Source organism: Pan troglodytes, chromosome 7, assembly GCF_028858775.2.
Source record: "Pan troglodytes isolate AG18354 chromosome 7, NHGRI_mPanTro3-v2.0_pri, whole genome shotgun sequence".
In the NCBI taxonomy this organism is placed as follows: domain Eukaryota; kingdom Metazoa; phylum Chordata; class Mammalia; order Primates; family Hominidae; genus Pan; species Pan troglodytes.
The window spans coordinates 46810602-46831457 of NC_072405.2; the positions used below are offsets into that span (position 1 = coordinate 46810602).

General features: G+C 52.5%; 1 protein-coding gene across 19 annotated transcripts in view; it reads right to left on the reverse strand.

Moving 5' to 3' along the window:
- Positions 1–929: 929 nt before the first annotated feature.
- The window catches only part of FGFR1 (fibroblast growth factor receptor 1), a 57465-nt gene continuing 37538 nt past the window's right edge, over positions 930–20856 (reverse strand). For 2 of the 19 annotated variants that reach the window (XM_063817011.1, XM_063817012.1), the window contains exons 3-18: positions 19458–19724; positions 18127–18210; positions 17696–17868; positions 15901–16024; positions 14284–14474; positions 11571–11715; positions 9323–9519; positions 8015–8160; positions 7657–7778; positions 7093–7203; positions 5661–5851; positions 4565–4687; positions 4345–4415; positions 3938–4075; positions 3704–3809; positions 930–2381 (exon numbers count right to left, since the gene is read on the reverse strand). In XM_063817011.1, coding sequence (XP_063673081.1) covers positions 2175–2381; positions 3704–3809; positions 3938–4075; positions 4345–4415; positions 4565–4687; positions 5661–5851; positions 7093–7203; positions 7657–7778; positions 8015–8160; positions 9323–9519; positions 11571–11715; positions 14284–14474; positions 15901–16024; positions 17696–17868; positions 18127–18210; positions 19458–19724 — 2396 coding nt within the window. In that variant the 3' untranslated portion in view covers positions 930–2174. Of the gene's footprint in view, positions 3591–3703; positions 3810–3937; positions 4076–4344; positions 4416–4564; positions 4688–5660; positions 5852–7092; positions 7204–7656; positions 7779–8014; positions 8161–9315; positions 9520–11570; positions 11716–14283; positions 14475–15900; positions 16025–17695; positions 17869–18120; positions 18211–19457; positions 19725–20856 lie in introns of all 19 variants that reach the window. The other 17 variants (XM_063817009.1, XM_063817010.1, XM_054656654.2 and 14 more) reach the window with 15 other exon arrangements.

Here is a 20856-nt window from a genome sequence, read left to right on the forward strand (position 1 = left end):
TTTTGAGACAGTCTTGCTGTCACCCAGGCTGGAGTGCAGTGGCACGATCTTGGCTCACTGCAACGTCTGCCTCCTGGGTTCAAGCGATTCTCCTGCCGCAGTCTCTGGAGTAGCTGGGATTAAAGGCATGCATCACCATGCCTGGCTAATTTTTGTATTTTTGTAGAGATGGGGTTTCACCATGTTGGCCAGGCTGGTCTTGAACTCCTGACCTCAGGTGATCTGCCTGCCTCAGCCTCCCAAAGTGCTGGGATTAAAGGCATGCGCCACCATGCCTGGCCACTTTAGGCATTCTCTAAAAACCCAACTACAGTGATGCTAGATGTGTCCTGGGTCTTACACACAATTCTGCTACAATAGAGAGGTGGTGGCCACTGACACTTAGGGCCTTGCACCTGTGTCATGTCTAATTCTAAAATCATCCCAAAACGAGCCACATCAGTGCTGCCCAATCAGTTTTTCTGTAATGCCAAATCTAGGCTAAAGATTTCCCACTCACCACCAGCACACACTAGCAGGTAGTAGTTGGACCAATGTGACTTGAGAGCGGACTGGTGCTTCACCTAATGCCAACTGAAACTTCAGCTCGCTGGCTCCACCCAGTGGTGGCTAATAAGCACAGCAACCTCATTAACAATGAGACAGATTTCTTGCCTCATTTGATGCTTAATCTTACTTACCTGAGATCAATACATTACATTAGCAGGGCCAAGGGACCGATGATCTCCAGCCTATGGCAATTAGAAGAGACGGAAAGGCAGTATTGATTAATGCTGTCGTGATCCCAGCCCTAATCTTTTAACCCTCAGGAAACCAGACAGACTCAGTGCCTTCATGGCACAACATCTTCATTAGATAAACTGGATTCCTTTCCTCAGGAGACCCAATTTGGTCCTCTAAGTAAAACGGCCATTTCATTTTCTCTCAGGTCAATTTCACTGTCTTTTATTTGACAGCTAGCGCAGTCTTTGGGGAAATTCGTGGGTGATTTGAGTAGTAACAGCAAGGACATCACTGTAATTATGATAGTGCCTTATATTTTTCTAGCACCTCTCCCAAGGACTTATGAAGACTTTTAGATTCTTCATCCCTTCACACAACATTGCTTCAAGGTAGGGCCAAGGCAGAAATTATCATCACTGTTTTACAAGGAAAGACACTCCTGTGCGGTCTCAAAGCAAATGCTTTTAAGAGCTAAAAATTCATTTCCTAGTTCTGTTCACCAAATGATGCCTTCTTTAAACATAAATACAAATTGTAATGTTAGCAGGTGCTATTTACAGAGAGAAACAAAGAGAATTTTACAATAGTCGCCAACACTGCAGCTGCCAAAAAATCCCTAGCTCAGAAATTTAAAGCAGCAATCCCATTTTCCCTACAGAAATGAAAACATATTGAACTTTCTTTTGTATTTAGCAGTAATCCAGCAAAATATAAGCTTTAATATAGCGACTGAGGAGTGGTAGTTTGAGCCATGAGGTACCGGGGAGCCAGAATCCACTTGGTGAGGACAGTGATGACCAGCAGGTGGCAGAAGTAAATTCCAAGCAGCCAAAAAACCAAAAACATTCGGAGAATTTTCCCCCGTTCCTGAGGGGCAGGATGGAGTTTGGACAGGAAGAACTGTAAGAAGCCAAGATCTGCGACAGTCCCAACAAATGCAGTCTGGTCACATGGATACAGGAAGGACGATCTGGGGAGGCATACCAACAAGAAACGACGCCAGGGACCTGAATGCAAAACTAGCCTCAGGTGACATGTTCTCCTGCACTTAGAAGCACCGGCAAAACCATGCCCACATAAAGGGGGCAGACACATGTCTGGGTTTCAGTTTCTGCAGACCTTCATCATTTGTTTTCCTTTTTGTTTTCTCTGTTGCCCAGGCTGGAGTGCAATGGCGCAATCTCGGCTCACTGCAACCTCCGCCTCCCAGCTTCAAGGGATTCTGCCTCAGCCTCCTGTGGAGCTGGGATTACAGGCGTGTGCCACCATGCCTGGATAATTTTTGCATTTTTAGTAGAGATGGGGTTTCACTAAGTTGGCCAGGCTGGTCTCAAACTCCTGACCTGAAGTGATCTGCCCACCTCGGTGTCCCAAAGTGCTGGGATTACAGGCGTCAGCAACCGCGCCCTTGCCTTCCTCTTAATCACTGTAGCTCTACCCCGTGGCTATTCCTAGGTACGTGCCCCCTCCCCAGCCCAACCCCACCGGTTTCCTTGGAGGAAACCATCCATGGTCGATGGCTGCTGGGCCTTGACTCTCTGCCCAGCGCCTCTACTGCATGGATGGGGTTCCTGCCCTCGAAGCGGACATCTTCTTTTTCTGACTTTCCAGAAGCAGCGGAGAGGCGGGAGGTGCGTCGTGAGGTCTGGGTGCAGGACCTAGGAAGAAGAGGTTACAAGGAACCTGCGCCGGGAGCATGCGGTGCCCTCGGGACAGACCTAGCCCCAGGGCCTGTGGGTGTCCCTTCTTTCCAGTGGACATTCCCACCCTTTTCACACAGCCCATAGATAAATGAAGCAGCAGCAATTTTTATTGAGGGACCTAAACTGAAAATAGGTTTAGAACATAATTTAAAAAAATAAAACAGCAAAAGTAGCAAAAAATATATGACCTTTTAAAAAACATTTTCCTTTTTTTTCTTTTTTGTTTTTAATATATAGCAACTGATGCCTCCCAGCCACCAGGAGCATCTTACCCGATGGGTAAATCTCTGGTAATGACCTTTTTAAAAAGACATGTAAATATATACTCAGATTTATACACTTTGTGTTTTCTTCATAGCTATATACAGAGCCCCCAGTTTGGGGCTGGGCCCCAGGGCCACAACACTGCCCCCAACCTGGCCTTCGCCTCACCATCCTCTGGTACCAGGCATTTGGTCAGCAAAGCAAACTAGTATCGGAATTAATAAGCCACTGGCACCACCTATCTGGGGCAGAGGTCACCTTCAATCGAGGCACGAAGCACTGACCTCCCTACTGCTGTAGCCCTGAGGACAAGGCACCTGCCACCAGAGTGCGAGGGGCTTATGGGTGAAGGCAAAACAGACCAAACCGACAGGAGAAAGCTCAGGAAGCTCTCACTTGCATGCCTGTTCATCGGCTCCCACTCCCTGCCCTCCAGGCAGTGCCTGGTGGCAGGGAGGGGTGTTGGTCCAACATCTGGGAGGGGATGAAGTGGCTGGCAGCAAAGATCTGCCTCTTTGCACCTCTCACCAGCAGGTGGAGAGGAGGTGGAGGGAGAGGTGAGCTGAGTGGGGTGAAGGCAGGCCACACAGGAAGGCCCCTGGTAGGCAGCCGGCTCCTGCCAGCAGGAAAGGGGACAGGGACGGACAGGTGGTGGGCCCAGCAGGGGCTGTGGGTGAGGGTTACAGCTGACGGTGGAGTCTGGGGAGGGCGTGTGGGTGGCAGTCAGCGGCGTTTGAGTCCGCCATTGGCAAGCTGGGCTGGGTGTCGGGGCAGGCAGGGCTCCTCGGGCAGCGGCTCATGAGAGAAGACGGAATCCTCCCCTGAGGAGCACGTAGAGCTCCGGGTGTCGGGAAAGCTGGGGGAGTACTGGTCCAGGGGCATGGACAGGTCCAGGTACTCCTGTGATGGGCGAGAGGAAGCAGCGATGGGCCGGGCCCCTCCTCCCTGCTCAGGGAGGTGCGTGCACGCAGTGGGGACGGCCTGAGCTCTGGCTCTGGCACGGGCAGCCTTACCTGGTTGGAGGTCAAGGCCACGATGCGGTCCAGGTCTTCCACCAGCTGCTTGAAGGTGGGTCTCTGTGAGGGCACTGCATGCCAGCAGTCCCGCATCATCATGTACCTGCGGCAGGACTGTAAGGTCAGGGACGTCTCCTGGAGATGGATACTCTCTAGTCTAGCCCCCTGCCCCTCAAGCCCACTCTTGCCCCAGGGCCTGGCTCAGGGCCTCCGACATCTCCTCGGGCTTACAGCTCGTTGGTGCAGTTACTGGGCTTGTCCATGCGGTGACCCTCCTTCAGCAGCTTGAAAAGTTCCTCCACAGGCACACCGGGGTATGGGGAGCCGCCCAGAGTGAAGATCTCCCACAGGAGCACCCCGAAAGACCACCTGCAAATGGGCGGAGAGCCACAGGGTGTTAGAGCTTCTCCGCCTCCCCTCCCCCAGCACAAATCCTCTACCCAGGGCAGTGCCAGGAGACAGCATGGAGAACAGATCAGCCTTTCAACATCTGGAGCAGAGGGAATGGCCACAGACAATGTTTTGTTTTTCTCTCTGGGGCAGAAAGAGGACTCCTCAGTCCAGGGAGAAAGCAGGACTCTACAGTGCTAGAAGCTCTCTATCCCACACCTCCCTGGCAATTGCTATTACAAACTCACACATCACTCTGGTGGGTGTAGATCCGGTCAAATAATGCCTCGGGTGCCATCCACTTCACAGGCAGTCGGCCCTGAAAGCAGCACAGGGGAGGTTGGAGTGGCCCCAGGCAGGGCCATGAGGGCACAGGTGGGAAGGGACTGGGGGGTGGGTTCTCAGCCCACCCCACTCCTCGCTTCTCAGATGAAACCACCAGCACAGGGCGGACTTGTCGGCACTCACGTTGGTTGTCTTTTTATAGTAGTCGATGTGGTGAATGTCCCGTGCGAGGCCAAAGTCTGCTATCTTCATCACATTGTCCTCTGTCACCAGGACATTCCTGGCTGCCAGGTCTCGGTGTATGCACTGAGGAAGGAGGAAGGGAGAGCGGGAGGCGGGGAGGTGAGGGAGCTGGAAGGCTCTGGGCGGCCGCCACCCATGCAACTAGCCGACTTGTCTCATAGAACTTCTGCCACACTGCTCTGCCCCCCCGAACCTTTGCTTTCCCTCTTCTAACGTTCTCTGCCAGCTCCAGGCTTCTCATCACAGCAAGCGCTCCTCCCTTCCTTCCCCAAAGACTGGCCCCTTATGCCTCTGCTGCGTCTGCAGCGATGCGTGCTCCTAGGTCCTGCCTCCCAGCACAGCAAGTCCACATGGGGCTGGGCTCAAACCAGGCCAGCCCTTACACACCAAACACTGCACTCAACACTCACAGACAGTTTCATTTTATCTTCATAACAATTCTACAACAGGTATTGTTATACTTTATTTTCTTTTGAGACAGGGCCTTGCTCTGTCGCCCCGGCTGGGGTGCAGTGGTGTGATCATGGCTCAGTGCAGCCTCAAACTCTTGGGCTCAAGCTAGCCTCCCACCTCAGCCTCCCGAGTAGCTGGGACTACCGGCACGCACTACCACACCCAGCTGATTTTTTAATTTTTTTTTTTTTTTTTTTTAAAGACGGGGTCTCAATATATTGCCCAACCTGGTCTCACACTCCTGAGCTCAAGCAATCCTCCCGCCTTGGCCACTGCACCCAGCTGATATTATTATTATTTTGTATTTGAAGAATTTTAAGATGCTAAGTAGCTGCCTGAGGCTACGCAGAAAGTGGCAGTGCACAGATCGGACCCTACATCAGTCTGACCCCAAGGCCACCTGGCTACACTGGTGCTCCTGACTCTGCAGTTCCCAGAGAGCCTAAGACAACACACAGGGCACACAGGGCCAGTGCTCAGTACATCCACAACGCCACCACAAGATGATAAGTCACAGGCTGGAGGACTAGGGGGGCTCTGTTCCCACCCTGGCATTACCCAGGGGAGCCTTCAGGTTCCACACCTTCTTGGAGGCCAGATACTCCATGCCTCGGGCCACCTGGTAGGCGCAGGACACCAGGTCCTTGGAGGAGAGCTGCTCCTCTGGGTTGTGGCTGGGGTTGTAGCAGTATTCCAGCCCTGGGGGCCTCCGGGCCTGCAGGTACTCCCGCAGGTTGCCCTTGGAGGCATACTCCACGATGACATACAAGGGACCTGCAGGCACAGGAGAAGAGGCCATGGGGCCAGCAGCAGGTGAGCAGGTTTGGCTTCACCTCAAAGAAACCCCACCCCCAGCAGCACACCCCGGCCAACCTCCCATCTCCTGCCTCCTCTTAGGGGACCTGGGAAATCCATTCTACTACCCAAAAAACATCAGAGAAATAATTACTCCCAGCATAGTCCAGAAAATTCCCGAGCAACATTGGGGTAAGAGCCCCAGTTTGTCTGTTTATTTTGAGACGGAGTCTCACTCTGTTGCCCAGGCTGGAGTGCAGTGGCGCAATTTCGGCTCACTGCAACCTCTGCCTTCTGGATTCAAGAGATTCTCCTGCCTTAGCCTCCCAAGCAGCTAGGATTACAGGCATGAACAATGCCTGGCTAATTTTTTTTTTTTTTTTTTTTTTGAGATGGAGTTTTGCTCGTTGCCCAAGCTGGAGTGCAATGGCGCGATCTTGGCTAACCGCAACCTCCGCCTCCCGGGTTCAAACGATTCTCCTGCCACAGCCTCCCGAGTAGCTGGAATTACAGGCATGCGCCACCACGCCCGGCTACTTTTTGTATTTTTAGTAGAGATGGGGTTTCACCTGTTGGCCAGGCTGGTCTCGAACTCCTGACCTCAAATGATCCACCCGCCTCACCCTCCCAAGGTGCTGGGATTACAAGCGTGAGCCACTGTGCCTGGCCTATTTATTTATTTTATTTTTGAGACAGCGGGAGTATCTCCCAAGCTGGAGTACAATGGCGTGATCTTGGCTCACTGCAACCTCCACCTCCCGGGTTCAAGCAAGTCTTATGCGTCAGCCTCCTGAGTAGCTGGGATTATAGGCATGCGTGACCATGCCTGGCTAACTTTTGTATTTTTTAGTAGAGACGGGGTTTCACCATTTTGACCAGACTGGTCTCGAACTCCTGATCTCAAGTGATCTGCCTGCCTCGGCCTCCCAAATTGCTGGGATTACAGGCATGAGCCACTGCACCCAGCCTGAGCGCTCTTAGACCATAATTACTCAGCTGCCTCTGTTAACACACCACGTGTGTGAATCTAGGTATCTGTATTCCTGAATGAACACCAATGAGCGGAGCCCAGATCCCGAGATAACACATTTTAAACCTCTGCCAAAGCGGCCTCTCTTAACCCCCTTCCCTAGCTGTGGCTGAGAGAGGCCTTGGGACTGATACCCCAGCTCAGATCTTCTCCTCGCTGGGCAGGGAAAGCCAGTCTGGCCGGCACCCACCATCCTGCGTGCAGGCCCCCAGCAGGTTGATGATATTCTTATGCTTCCCGATCATCTTCATCATCTCCATTTCTGAGATCAGGTCTGACAAGTCTTTCTCTGTTGCGTCCGCTTTAAAGAACACGTTGAGACTCATTTACTTGGGAAGGGAGGAGGGCAGGATAAAGGCTAAGGGAGTGGGGTATGTGTCGAGGGGCTGCTTTTCCCTGGGACTTGATTCTCTCCTCCCCACTTCATCCAAACTTGTTTTCTCTTCCCTCTCATGGGAGCCGTTGTTGCAATAGGTGGTAGTGAGTGGGCAGGGATGTGGTGAGGAAAGCCTGCAAGCGATGGATCCAGGATAAACACCTGACCACAGCCCAGGTTGACGCCAAGGAACAGAGTGATGTCATAGAACAATCTCAAGGTGCAGAACACCCCCTCCACTCCCAGGTAACCCCAAGCAGGCAGGGGAGCAGGTGTGGGCAGCAAAGGCACCAGAGAAGCTGTTCTGCTGGGCCTGAGGCCTGCTGTTTGCTTGGAATGGGACAAGATTTTCTTTGCAAGGACAGAAGCATCACTTACACTTCAACATCTTCACAGCCACTTTGGTCACACGGTTGGGTTTGTCCTTGTCCAGCCCGATAGCCTCTGCCAACACCACCTGCCCAAAGCAGCCCTCTCCCAGGGGTTTGCCTAAGACCAGTCTTTCGGGGGAAACAGAGAGTGGCATAAGTTGGGGCTGGTGAAGTTCAAACCTTGAGAGGCACCCCATCTCCACCTCTCTGTATTTCACCCAACTGCGAGCAGAAAGTGGAATGAATGTTTCTGCAGGCATTTCATGAACCTTCACCGCCCAGAAGGTGTTAGTATACACACCTTCCACCACTAGAATAGCAAGCAAGGAATGCCTTCAAAAAGTTGGGAGTCAAAGTATTATTACCTGTCCCGAGGCAGCTCCCAGCGAGGGTCTTCGGGAAGCTCATACTCAGAGACCCCTGCTAGCATGGGAGTCCCACTGGAGGAGAGCCGTGATGGCCGAACCAGAAGAACCCCAGAGTTCATGGATGCACTGGAGTCAGCAGACACCTGCAAGGAAGAGTGGGGTCACCCTAGAGCAAGGAGGGGGGACAGGGGTGACTCCTTCCCATTTTTAGTCAGGGCTTCCCAACAATGGCAGAGGCACATGTCTGTGTATCTGATGTTCTTTCCTCAACACAGAGTGGTCCAAAGACCATGGTAGGCCAGGAGGCCCAACTTCTAGGACTGACCTATTTCTGCCACAAGCTGGCCTTTCTGGACTTCACTCACCTTTAAAATAAGCAGACCAAATGCACCTCTTCCAGCTTGACATTTTATAACTGATCATTGCAGTAACAACTCTATTCTCCTCTTTGCAAATACTTTGCCTTAGCTTATGGATTCCTAACTCCCAAAGCACCTTCCAGAATGAGCACAGGCTTCTGAGGGAACGGTCATTCTTGCACACACCTGTGCCATCTGTACCATTTCCTCCCGTGGGGAAGGGTGGGCACACAGGGGACAAGGGTATGGTATGGCTGATATGGTTTGGCTGTGTCCCCACCCAAATCTCATCTTGAATTCCCACGTGTTATGGGAGGGACCTGGTAGGAGGTCATTGACTCATGGGGGCAGGTCTTCCCTGTGCTGTTCTTGTGATAGTGAATAAATCTCACGAGATCTGATGATTTTATAAAGGGGAGTTTCCCTGTACAAGCTCTCTTCTCGTCTGCCACCATGTGAGACGTGCCTTTTGCCTTCTGCAATTGTGAGGCCTCCCCAGCCACATGGAACTGTGAGTCCATTAAACCTCTTTCTTTTGTAAATTGCCCGGTCTTGGGTATGTCTTTCTCAGCAGTGTGAAAATGGACTAATACAAACAGTTCTCTTCTCTACCCTGCACCTCTGCACTTCTAAGCAGCCCTTGGGGACAGTTCAAATTCATGCTATTGGCTGCACATTCTGTCCAAATAGGACTTCCTCCCAATCCATGTCCCAGGAGTCCGGAGGACTTGCAGTGTGATATGGAGGGTGCAGGAAATTCATGGGCTACACTAGCTTGAAACAGACTCTAGAGCACTTAGTTCATGACATTCCACTGTGCCTTGCCCAGAAGCCAGAAAATAAGGCCCAAAGCTGTAGATTAGGGACAATGGAGAGGGCAGGGCATTAGAGGCCCAGAGAGAGAGGTGGTGCTGAGTGTGCAAATCCCCCATCTACTTTCTGTTACCTGTCTGCGCAGAGGGATGCTCTTGGCCAGCTTGTGCACAGCCATCTGGCTGTGGAAGTCACTCTTCTTGGTACCACTCTTCATCTTGTAGACGATGACCGACCCCACCATGCAGGAGATGAGGAAGGCCCCTGTGCAATAGATGATGATCTCCAGGTACAGGGGCGAGGTCATCACTGCCGGCCTCTCTTCCAGGGCTGAGTCAGTGCGAACAGGGTGTTAGCAGGCTTGGAGGGCCCCGTCCATGCGAGGTCCTGCTCCATTAGAAAAGCAACACCTGTCTCCTGTCCCCTGGGAACTTTTAGGGAGAAGAACCATGGCAAGTTCTAGCTAGGACTGGGATTGTGGCACTAGGAGGATCAGGCAACCTGATTTTGGAGGCTGCCTTCAATGGACTTGAGCCATGGAAAAGGGATGGCCTAGAACCATCGTGCTACACAAGCCCCATCCTCATTAATTCCTGAGCCTCCTTGCTCAGCTGGACTGGAGAGGTACAGGCACCCAGGGATCCTGCAAGGGCCAGCTGAGAAGTCACTTCTATGTGCCTTTCTTGGTCTCCTCAGGGAGCCATGGCCCTTCTCTGCAAATCCTCAGCACTGTGTGCATGCACTTAACATGCGGGGACACAGATGTTTCTGAGTCCTCTGTCCCTAAGAAGACACGGGGTCCCTGAGGGCAGGGTTGGTGCCTCGTTTATTTCTGCAGGCCACAGTACCTGGTGATGGTGGCACTCACAGAATGAGGACAGAGGAAAGGAAGGGAACCAGCCTGTGCCTTGCTCAATGTCCCACTTTGGGTCTGTGTCATCTCTGTAGGGGCACACAGGTAAATATTTATTCCTAGCCAAATCACAGGCAAAGCTGACTTAATTTCCAAAAATAAGCTTTTTTGGTAGTTCTTTCAAATTCTACTCATAGGCCCCAACTCCTAAAACTTAAGGAAATGTGGCGGCAGGGGGCGGGGTTCCATTTTGTTATTCTCTTCTCCCACCTTCTGATTAGGACTCACCCCCCACCCCATTGCCACAGCAGCTAAGCCAGTTCGGTCCACCTTTCCCTTCAGCACGAGAGGCTGGGAGGCTTTCATCCCAGTACGCACAGCACTGGTTTCATGGAACACGCTTTGCCCCACGGGTGTGGACAGCCCTCCTCCTTCCACAGGCCTCCTACCAACCTTCCCCTTTAAAACCCACCAGCCAACCATGGAGGCGGCGCCCCTGGGAACCTTCCCAGAGAGGCATGAGGCACGACCCTAGACTGAGCCCAGAGAACGTCCCAAGGCCTGACAAGGAGACAGCAGAGCTGATGACAGGGAGAAGTGTTGCTGTTTTTTCTTTCCCTGATGTTGAGGAACGAAGACAACTGATTGGGAGCACATGGGGAGCACGGACAGGACCAAGACAGGGACGATGATAAAAACAGAACGCTTCTCTGCCTCCAGCAGGGGCATCCGGAGACCCTGACGGGCAAGCACGGCAGAGTGGGAAAGGAGGGGAGAGAGAAGAGGGCAGTGCCAGCAGGAACAGCCAGACCCACATGCAGGACATTCCGAGAGACAGCAGCAAGCCCTGGCCCCGCAGTCACCAGCCACCACCCTGAGCAGGCTGCAGGCTCCTTCCTCCCTGGCTCAACACGCAGACCTCCCCTCTTGGGAGAGGAGAGACGGCAGCAGCCAAACAGGATACATGGACATCGTGAAGCCCGCTGCGGCTGCCTGAGACAGGCCTTTCTGAAGGCAACTCAGTTCACCTGTCCAGGCTGACCTCCTTCTTCAAAGGCAATAGGATGGCAGTACAGGAGGGTGAGCTGCTCTTTGCAAGCAGCAAGCCCCACCCCTGGGCTGAGCACTTGAGAAGGGAGAAGAGGTGTAGGGCCCTATCTGAGACTTTTCAGATGCTCAGTACCCAGTGGAGGGGGGAGGCTGCTGGACCCAAGGACGGAAGGAGCCTGCCCTGGAGGAGTCTGGCTGCAGGGTAAACCCAGATCCCGGGCATGCATTGCAATGGCCAGGGGGAGAGCAGAGGCAGGTGTATGGGTGGGAGGCCTCCGTGCGCCTGCAAAACTAGGGAAGCTCTTCTCTGAGCTGAGAGGATTCAGCCCTCAAAGCTGGGGCAGGATGTGGCACCAGGCAGGCAGGAGCCCATTCTTCCAGCTCTCCTGCCTCTGTGTCTCCCCAAGCCTGGAAATGCATGCTCCCCCCGTGCCCATGGCGAGGGCAGGACATCGAGAGGAGAAGTTACAGTGTGTACCTTCCAGAACGGTCAACCATGCAGAGTGATGGGAGAGTCCGATAGAGTTACCCGCCAAGCACGTATACTCCCCTGCGTCCTCAAAGGAGACATTTCTTAAGTGAAGCACCTCCATCTCTTTGTCGGTGGTATTAACTCCAGCAGTCTAGAAGAGACAACGGAAGCAAAATGGACAAGCACAGGACATGAGACCTCTAAGAGACGCAGAGCAAGGGAAGGAGACAGAAAGAAGGGGGACTAGAGGAAGAAATGCTCCCCGACATCTTCTTTGCAACAAGGAACAAACGAAAACCACCAGGCAGCAAAACCTGTTAGAGGAAGAGGGTGAGACCCTGAGGGAAGAACTCCGGCAGACCTGAGAAGACGACGGCTGGTTACAACCCTTCACCAGATGCTGGCAGCCACTGGCCCATCCGAGCATGCGGGCGGTGAGCGGCATGGAGAAATGGGGCCGGCGGGCAGGGGCTGTTTGGTTTCAGGTAAAGATAGCCAGAAGGTGAACACAGGAGGGATGGCGGGGGCTGCAGATACACACATGCACACGCATACACACTCACACGCACATGTGCATACACAGCCAGCAGATGCGAGTATGCAAGGGAATGCCTAACCCCTTCTCTCTCTTTTTTAAGAGATGGGGTACCATTCTGTCAACCCAGGCTGGGGTGCAGTGGCATAAACATAGCTCACTGCAGCCTCGACCTTCTAAGCTCAGGCAATCCTCCTGCCTCAGCCTTCAGACTAGCTGGGACTACAGGCACACGCCACCATACTTGGCTAATTTATTTAATTTGTAGAGATGGGGTCTTGCTATGTTGCCCAGGCTGGTCTCAAACTCCTGGCTTCAAGCGATCCTCCCACCTCAGCCTCCCAAAGTGCTGGGATTACAGGCGTGAGCCACCGTGCCTGGCCTATGGCCCCTTCTCTTAATCACCACTCACTCACAACTTCAGTCTGAAGTACCATTTGTAACACAGCAAAACCGTGTCCCCGTGAGTCCTCACATGGATCCACACAAAGCCAAGGAACACACAGAAGGCAGAGAGGGAACCCACAGACACCAACACAATACCAAACCAAACCAGCCTCCCAGGCCGGGTATTTTTCCATGGCTCTGGGCACTAGAAATACAGTAGGGTGGCAAGGACAGTCCAGTACTGGCTTCCCCGCCTGCCCCAGCAGCTTGGGGCCTACATCAAATCCCCAGCACAGGGTCCCATCCATCTCCCCATTACCTTTTGCCACAGGTCTGGTGACAGTGAGCCACGCAGACTGGTTAGCTTCACCAATATAATTGGAAACCTTACACACATACTCCCCGCTCTGGGCCTCTGTCACATTGAACAGGGTCAGCACCTCCGCATCCGAGCTATTAATCCCCGAATGCTGGAACAAACCAACGACACACCAGTCAGTTGGGCAAAGCTGAGACGTGGCCACGCACGTTGCTCCCGTGTAACTTTCAGGCAGGCCCAGGGAGCGAAGGGAGATGTTAAGTGAGATTTATTACCTTTCCCTTTTAGATTTTTTTTTTTTTTTTTTTTTTTTACGCAGAGTCTCACTCACTCTGTCACCCAGGCTGGAGTGCAGTGGCGTGATCTCAGCTCACTGCAACCTCTGCCTTCTGGGTTCAAGCAGTTAGCTTGCCTCAGCCTCCTGAGTAGCTGGGACTACAGGTGCCAACCACTATGCACAGCTAATTTTTGTATTTTTAGTAGAGATGGGGTTTCACCATGTTGGCCGGGCTGGTCTCAAACTCCTGACCTCAAGCGATCTAAAGTGCTGGGATTACAGGCGTGAGCCACTGCGCCCGGCCTTCTTTCCCTTTTACAAGTACAGAACAAGTGGACTTCAAAAGTCCAAAGCATTCGATTAAAAAAAAAAAAAAAGAATCACTGCTTCAAATGGAATGTTCTATTTGTGTTTAACCCACTCCCTCCAGGACTGGAGCAGGGGTTGTGAGTGGAGACAGTGGCCAATGACCTACAGAGCAGTTTTAGCACCAGCAGCAAAGAGAAGAGAAGGGAGGGCCAGTATATCTCTGAGACAGCTAAGCTAGGGGAGGATGAGGTCTAACTCTGGGACAAAGAGGTAAACAACTTTCCCAGCTTCTGGTTCCTTCCTGTTGCGAGACCCACTGGAGATTTAGGCAATTACCTTCCCTGGATTAATGGAGCATTCAGGGACAATGAATGTCTGGGAGTGAGAGGAAAAAGGAAGAAAATGCCATTACTCCTCATCCTCATATGGCTTAGAATTTATATGTGGCATTTGTTTTTCCAACTCTTCATAAGAGATGCTCTTATCATGCACCCCATTTGCCAGAAAGATCGTACGTAACTCAGGACACAGGGCTAAGACTGGGAAACGCTTGGTGGAAAGGCTCTGGTTTCGGGCAATGAAAAGGCAGGGGTCCAAATGCCTTCCTTGTGTAGCTGACCCCAAAGCCCCAGTGACGTTGCTCTCAAAGCTTATTACAGACCAGCACCACCCATCCCTGCAGCCCTCTGTTCCCAGCTCACCTCCACTTTGTGACCTCTGTCACTAGTCCTGGGGGATGTGGCTAGATCCCTACTGAGATGGAGTGTGTGTGCCTGAAGCGTGAGGAATGATCCCATTCGGGGGCACTGAGCCTGCCCACAGCAACTTGAGCCCCCGAGACAGTGGTCTCCTTCCCAGTAGACTGGCCCACGAAGACTGGTGCCATGATTACCTTCAGGATCTGGACATAAGGCAGGTTGTCTGGGCCAATCTTGCTCCCGTTCACCTCGATGTGCTTTAGCCACTGGATATGCGGCTGCGGGTCACTGTACACCTTACACATGAACTCCACGTTGCTACCCAGGGCCACTGTCTTGTTGGCGGGCAACCCTGCTTGCAGGATGGGCCGGTGAGGGGACCGCTCTGTGGAAGATGGGAGAGGAGGCACTTGTCATGGGGACCTTGCCATGGCTAAAGAGGGGTGGGCTCACCTGCGCCCCACTTGGCTTTCCCAGTGATGGGTTGTAAACCTCCCAGCACTTCTGCTGAGCCCAAGCCTCTCAAAACAGAGCTGGGGAAAGGGACACCCTCTCTTCAGGCCCTGAGCCATCAGGATCCTCCTCCCCAAGGCAGTCATCATATTTACAGTCACAGTAAGTCGCTCATGCTTTAATGGAGAACCTTCTAACTCAGTTGCACCCCCAGACCTCAGCACAACCTGCTCCTCCTTAAGTAAAACCAGAGAGTCACTTTGACTCCTGCTATTCAAAGTGTGGTCCACGAGCAGTGCTACCAGCATCCCCTAGGAGCTTGTTAGAAACGCGGAATCTCAGATCTTACCCCAACCTCTTGGATCAGAATCTACTTTTAACCTTTTTTTTTTTTAAAGGCAGGGTCTCACTCTGTCACCCATGCTGGAGCACAAGGGTGTCATCATAGCTCACTGCAGCTTCGAATTCCTGGGCTCAAGTGATCTTCCCACCTCAGTAGCCTCAGTTAACTCAGCTGGTACTACAAGTACATGACACTGCACTAGGCTAATTTTTAAATTTTTTTATAGAGACAGGGTCTCACTGTGTTGCCCAGGCTGGTCTCACACTCCTGGCCTCAAGCAATCCTCCAGCCTTGGCCTCCTAAAGTGATGGGATCACAGGCATGAGTAATCCCATCATGCCACCTGGAGCTCATAAGCCACTGCACCTGGCCACAATCTCCTTCTTAGACCATATCATCATAATCAAGAAGAACACTGGCTGAGAGATTCTGTACCCAATGATCTCTAGGGAGTGAGTTTCAGAACTCCTAGAAGGAAAAGGTTGCGGTAATAGCTCCAAGAGGCTCAATGTTCTTCCCAGAGTCTCCTGTGATGCCCTGAAGTTGGCACAGGTGTGCAGTTCTGCATTAGCAAGGTGTCTGACCTCTCTGAGCCTATGCGCCTGTGCTCCTGTGCAGGGCTAGACTAATATTGCCCACCTTGCAGGTGTGCCACGAGCATTACAGGGCAGGTATTTAAGGAGCCTGGCATCTTGCTAGCATTAAGCGACAGCTCCTATTATGCTACATTTAACACCTCTCCAACAGCGCCTCCTTCAGGACAGACTCTGAACAGCACCTTCCATTTCACAGTGACAACCAGCTTTGACCGTGTTACTGTCTGATCTTAACTCTATTTTACAGATAAGAAAAGTGAGGCTCAAAAGGGAGAAGTGACCTGCTCAAAGTGACAAAGCCAAGAAGTGCCAATCGCTATCCTGACTCTGCCCCTAAGAAACCTGGACACCCCGGCTGTGTTCTCCAAGCCTGGCTCTTCCTGCTAAACTCATTCCTCCTGCTGCCTCTGCCCTCTTACCCACGACATCCAGCTGGTATGTGTGGTTGATGCTGCCGTACTCATTCTCCACAATGCAGGTGTAGTTGCCCTTGTCAGAGGGCACCACAGAGTCCATTATGATGCTCCAGGTGGCATAACGGACCTGAGGGGAAATGCCAAAGGGGTACATTGAGGGTCCAGAGGAAAATGCACGCAGAAGCCCCATGACAATGTCGGCACCCCGTGGCACCTGCCCTCCATATCAGAGCCTGGTGGCACAGGGCCCCAGGCTGCAGGGTTGGCTAGGACAAGGCGTGGATTGGCCCCCTACCAGCCCGTTCACACTCTGCAAGCTGGCAGATGGGGTGTAAAGACTCCAGAAGTCTCCACTGTGACGTTCAAGGTCATTCGTGATCCGGACAGATGTGCCTTCTGCAAACACTCCCAAATACACCAAGAATGTTCCCAACTGTGCACCTCTCCTATTACACTAAGAATCCAGCCCCCACTGCCCTTGACAGCTCATTTCAAAAACCATCTCCTCCAGTCCAGTCTCTGGTCAGAACTGTGCTCACCCTTTCCTCTCTGCCTACCAAAGCACTGATCACAGTCTACTTTTTACGGTAGCTGCTCATGGACATTTGCCTCCTATCAGACTGGAAAATTTTGATGGGCAGGAATGCTATCTTGCAGCATTTAAAGCATGGTGTCTTGCGTGTAGTGAGTGCATGGTGAATTAATTTAAAATATTTCTGGCTGGGTACGGTGGCTCACGCCTGTAATCCCAGCTCTTTGGGAGGCCCAGGCGGACAGATCACTTGAGGTCATGAGTTCAAGACCAGCCTGGCCAACATGGGGAAACCCCGTCTCTACTAAAAATACAAAAATTAGCTGGGAATGATGGCCACACATCCCAGGTACTCGGGAGGCTGAGGCAGGAGAATGGCATGAACCTGGGAGGTGGAGCTTGCAGTGAGCCAAGATGGCACCACTGCACTCCAGCCTGGGCAACAGAGTGAGACTCCGTCTTAAAAAAAAAAAAAAAAAATGCTTACACCCTTTAAGTTGGTAATTTCACTTGTAACAATCTGTCCTAAGGAAGCACGCTTAAAAAAATGCTGACAGAGATTCACTGCAACATTACTTATTATGGTGAAAAAACAGAAAATACCTAATATCACAAAATAGTTCATTAAATTATGGGACTTTTTTTGTTGTTTTTTGAAGACAGAGTCTCACTCTGTCACCCAGGCTAGAGTGAAATGACGTGATCTCAGCTCACTGCAACCTCTGTCTCCTGGGTTCAAGCAATCTCCTGCTTCAGCCTCCTCAGTAGCTGGGATTACAGGAGCCTGCCACCACGCATGGCTAATTTTTTGTATTTTTAGTACAGAGGAGGTTTCGCCATGTTGCCCAGGCTGGTCTCGAACTCCTGAGCTCAGGCAATCCGCCCACCTCGGCCTCCCAAAGTGATAGGATTTTAGGCGTGAGCCACCATGCCCAGCCAAATTATGGGATTTAAAAATAATGGAATCTTATACAGTCATGAAAAATTATGTTTCAAATATTCATGCTTGAAATATATCATGAAAAGACTCATGTTAACAAATGACAAGGAAATTACATACATGATGTGATCAACTATGTAAAAACCATATTACAGAAAGAAGACTGAAGAAATGTTCAAACTTTATTTGCATTTTTTTGTATTTAAAAATTTTAATGAATAACCTGTATAGGTGGAAAGTATTACTTAAAAAAATGAAAAGCATGTCATCAGGACTTCCTAACTCGGCCGCCCCTTACTCTAACTTTCGCATGCGCACACACGTACCTTGTAGCCTCCAATTCTGTGGTCAGGTTTGAATTCTTTGCCATTTTTCAACCAGCGCAGTGTGGGGTTTGGGGTCCCACTGGAAGGGCATTTGAACTTCACTGTCTTGGCAGCCGGCACTGCATGCAATTTCTTTTCCATCTTTTCTGGGGATGTCCAATATGGAGCTACGGCTGCCCGGGGAAAGCCAAGAGAGACAGGCAGGGTGGAGAGGAGCAGCTGGTCAGGCTCAGGAGCAGGGCCCAGGCCAGGACCTGGAGGTGTCTTGCCCATCTGCCCAACACCTGTGAGCAGTGCCTGGCACTTAGCAGAACAGGCACCGTGACCCCATGTGCCCTCCTCTTCCTCCCCTTTCAGCCTTCCCCTCCCCTCTTAAACCCAATGCCCAGACCCAAAGGGCAGTAAGATAGGAAACAGTGTCTCACGCATACGGTTTGGTTTGGTGTTATCTGTTTCTTTCTCCTCTGAAGAGGAGTCATCATCATCATCATCATCCTCCGAGGAGGGGAGAGCATCTATGGGAAGAAGAAGGGGCACTGAGGTTCCTCCTAGGGACCCCTAGATTTCACCAAGGCTAGTGCAGTTCCAGATGAACACGGACACCCTCCCCATGGGGATCCCAGTCCCACTGCTCCCTTAGTGATGATCTCTTGGTGGGATGGAAACTGTTTAAGAACAGTTCCTGTGCGTGTTTGCTTCCTTCCCCAAAGCACTGCCTCCCACTGCCTGGAAGCCTTCACACTGGGTGGTTCCATCAGGGTCAGCTGTTTCTATTTAACTTAATTCCGTCCTACATTCAAAGGCGCTTTCTCAACTTGTGGTGCCACCTGGGTGTGCTGGAGCCAGGCAGCCTGTATTCTTCTTTGGACGGCTGACTATAGGGAAACCCAGGCAGGTCTAGACGCACTGTGGCTAGATGCTATTTCCAAAGGATGGGCTAAACACCCCACAGTCAGAATTTTTCTACCATGTGTCCACTAAGGTTTGGGGGCTGCCCTCCTTAATCAGAGCAGATAGGGCACCCACCACCCCAGCAGCTGCCAACACCTCTCCCCAATAAGTATTTATTTCTTGTAAGAACACGCTTGATACACATGTGGTCACCCATCAGGGTTCATGCCAGATCTTTCTCCAGTCCTTCCTATCACCTTTGGGGATCTGGTGCCAAGTCCACACCCTGAGGTGCATAAATGGCATAAAGAAAATTTCAGCTCCACTTCCTCAACTCCTAGTTTTGTGAAAGTCACATTCTAAGAGTGGCAAGTTCCCAAGTTCACAGAGCTCCAGGGCTCCCTGGCTGCCCTCGCACAGCTCCCTTGCGGTGCACCTGGGTTCCTCTCCAGCAGAGCAGGGATACCACCACCTGTTCAGGGGCTCTAATCACTAAGCCGAGTACCAAGTCCAAATGGCAAGGGAGTGATGGAGTGGAAGCTGGCCGAGCACCACTTAGCCTCTTGGAGATCTGGGCAAGCTGTGGTGGAAAAAAATCACAGGGTCTTAACATCCCAAGAGCCCTGGCAATCACCTCCGAGGTGTGTCCTGGAAGCCCCAGATCTCCGGCCCTGGGGCCCACCCCACCTAGTCACCTCTCTGAGAGCCAAGCCACGCGGCAGGCAGGGAGCAATGTTAGTGGGCAGCAGTTTCTGAAGCAGAGTGGGGGCAGATCACGGAGGGGGAGGAGGTTCACCTTCCCCTGAAACTGGCAGAGAGGGTTGGAGGGGGTGGGTCTAGGGAGGGGCAAGGGCAGGGCTTGGCTACCAACCTGAAACATTGACGGAGAAGTAGGTGGTGTCACTGCCCGAGGGGCTGCTGGTTACGCAAGCATAGAGGCCGGAGTCTGCGGGCACGGAGTCCTGCACCTCCACCTCCTCCCCTGTGATGCGGGTGCGGTTGCTTTCCGCCAGCTGCACCCCGTCCCGCAGCCAGTTGATGCTCTGCACATCGTCCCGCAGCCGACAGCGAAGCTGCAGCAGGTCACCGGGGTGGACCAGGAAGGACTCCACTTCCACAGGGGCTCCCCAGGGCTGGGCTGCAGCCACCACGGGGCCGGGAAGGGAAGCCAAGGGGCGAGAGAGGAAGACAGGGAGAGGGGAGGAGGGGAGAGACAAAGGGAATTATGCTGGCCACATGGAGCCGCACCATCCTGGGCATCACTTACTGGAGGCTACTGAGCCAGGGCAGTGGGAATTGGAGCATGGGTCAGTGGGGAAAATGGCTGGCTGTCTGGGAACCCCCATCTCTTTTCCATCCCACTCCTCCAAAAGTCAAAGGAAGAAAGAGGCAAAGTTAGGAAGCAGCTGTAGCAGCATTAAGCGGATCACATTTCATTTCCCCCATCCTAAGGGGAAAGGTCGGCCCTCCCCAGGACTTCTTTGTGTCTGGAGTTGCCCCCTCCCCAGACGCTCAGTTCTTTGCCAAGATTGCCACTTGCCAGAGGAACACCCCATTTCCTTTGGGATAGCTCAGCCTCACCCTTCCCTAGCAACAGCTGAACAAACCCCGCCCCTCAAAACCCCAGCAGCCCCTGCCCAAGTCGAGAGAAGGCAATTTGTCAACTGGGGGCTGACCAGGATGCGTGTGATTCGGAGAGGGTGGGGGTCTGGCCCTCGACGCGTCAGATGCACATGCTGGGGGTGGGGGGGCAGCCCAAGGAAAGGTCAGCTCAGGGAACCTCTCGCTAACAGGTGTCAGGGCAGGGGATTTGGAGCTGTTGACTATATTAGGACCGGAGGCCACAGCTGCCATAAAACCCACACTTGCTCTGGCAGCAGGAGCTGTCGCACACAAAGGTCCTTTCTCCTCAGCCCTCTGACTGGGCACACCCTCAGGCCCCCCACCATCCACTCTCCCTCCCCGTGCCCCATCCTTCTCTGTCCCTGGGTGGGAGCACTGGACCCACCGGGGTGTCTGCACCTCACAAGATCTGATACCACCAAGAGCACCTGTCCCTCCCCTGACCAGTGCCTCTTCCCGCACGCGTTCAAGAAGGCCCGTGGCCCGGACACACCTGAGTTCACCATCCTGGGCTGTTACCCATCTCCTGAGCACACCCCTCTGCACTCATGAGGGGAAATGAACTTTCTATTTCCTTTTAGGATGTTCAAATGTACTCCTGGCATCTTCCACCTCTCACCTACCACCCACATCCCGCCCACAGCCTT